The 1,353-nt window shown below is 40.3% G+C and overlaps 1 protein-coding gene across 1 annotated transcript; it reads left to right on the forward strand.

Annotated features, from left to right (window-relative positions):
* Nucleotides 1–2: 2 nt before the first annotated feature.
* Nucleotides 3–1,333, forward strand: LOC108299259 (nucleolar protein 8-like; the record flags this gene model as incomplete). Its single annotated transcript, XM_037735983.1, has 1 exon — nt 3–1,333. A coding segment is annotated over one exon (1,203 nt), but the record flags the coding sequence as incomplete, so codon positions are not given.
* Nucleotides 1,334–1,353: the final 20 nt, after the last annotated feature.

Consider the following 1,353-nt stretch of genomic DNA (forward strand, 5'->3'; position numbering starts at 1 on the left):
GTTTGGCAGCCTTGGAAGCAAGGCAAAAAGTAAAAGAAGTGCAAAAGAAGCTGGTGCATAATGCTCTGGCAAATTTGGATAGTCATCTAGAGGATAAGCCAACGCACATCATCTTTGGTTCTGACAGTGAATGTGAAACAGAGGAGACATCAACTCAGGAGCAGAGCCATCCAGGAAAGGAAAGTGTGAAAGAGTCTATGGGTGAAACATTGGGGAAGCTGTTTGATAGCAGTGATGATGAGGAATCTGATTTTGAAGATGACAGTGACAGGTTCAAAATTAAACCTCAGTTTGAGGGCAGAGCTGGACAGAAGCTCATGGATTTACAGTCTCACTTTGGCGCTGATGACAGATTCCGCATGGACTCTCGATTTCTAGAAAGTGACAGTGAAGAGGAACAGGAAGAGGTAAATGAAAAGAAAACTGCTGAAGAAGAAGAGCTTGCTGAAGACAAAAAGAAAGCCCTGAATGTTGCGCAAAGTGTTTTGCAAATCAACTTAAGCAATTCTACAAACAAAGGATCGGTAGCTGCCAAGAAATTTAAGGACATCATACGTTATGATCCAACGAAGCAAGACCATGCCACCTATGAAAGAAAAAGAGATGATAAACCAAAAGAAAGTAAAGCAAAACGAAAAAAGAAAAGGGAGGAAGATGAGAAGCTACCTGAGGTATCTAAAGAAATGTATTATAGCATTGCTATGGATCTGAAAGAAATATTCCAAACTACAAAATATACCAGTGAAAAGGAAGAGGACTGTGGTAAAGAGAAACCTGAGGAAATCCACGACCCTGCAGCTCTGACTAGTGGGGCTGAGCAGCCCAGTGGCTTCACATTCTCCTTTTTTGATTCAGGCACTAAAGATGTAAAGGAAAAGACCTACAGAGTTGAAGCAGTGAAACCTGGAAAGATTGTCTGGCAGGAAGACCCTCGTTTCCAAGACAGCAGTTCAGAAGAGGAAGATGTTACTGAAGAAACGGATCACAAAAAGTCCAGTCCTGGAGAAGCATCATTACCTGAGAAAGCGACCACTAGATTTTTCTTTTTCTCTAAGAATGATGAGAGACTTCAAAGTTCTGACTTCTTCTGGAGAGGAGTAGGAAATAATATTAGCAGAAACTCTTGGGAGGTCAGAACAAACAACCTTCCTATGGATTGTTGGAAGAAACATAAAGATGCAAAAAGAAAAATGAAACCAAAATAATAAATGTCAGCATTGGTTTTAATACTGAATGTGAACAAGGCTCACCTAAGAAAACTGACCCAGAAAATAGTTTTAGCTGACAAAAGAAGAAATTTCAGAGTGCAGGAAGTTTAAAAATCTGGCTGACGGAATATCATTCTGGTTGTCA

This window comes from Cebus imitator, unplaced genomic scaffold (assembly GCF_001604975.1).
Source record: "Cebus imitator isolate Cc_AM_T3 unplaced genomic scaffold, Cebus_imitator-1.0 Scaffold3518, whole genome shotgun sequence".
Classification (NCBI taxonomy): domain Eukaryota; kingdom Metazoa; phylum Chordata; class Mammalia; order Primates; family Cebidae; genus Cebus; species Cebus imitator.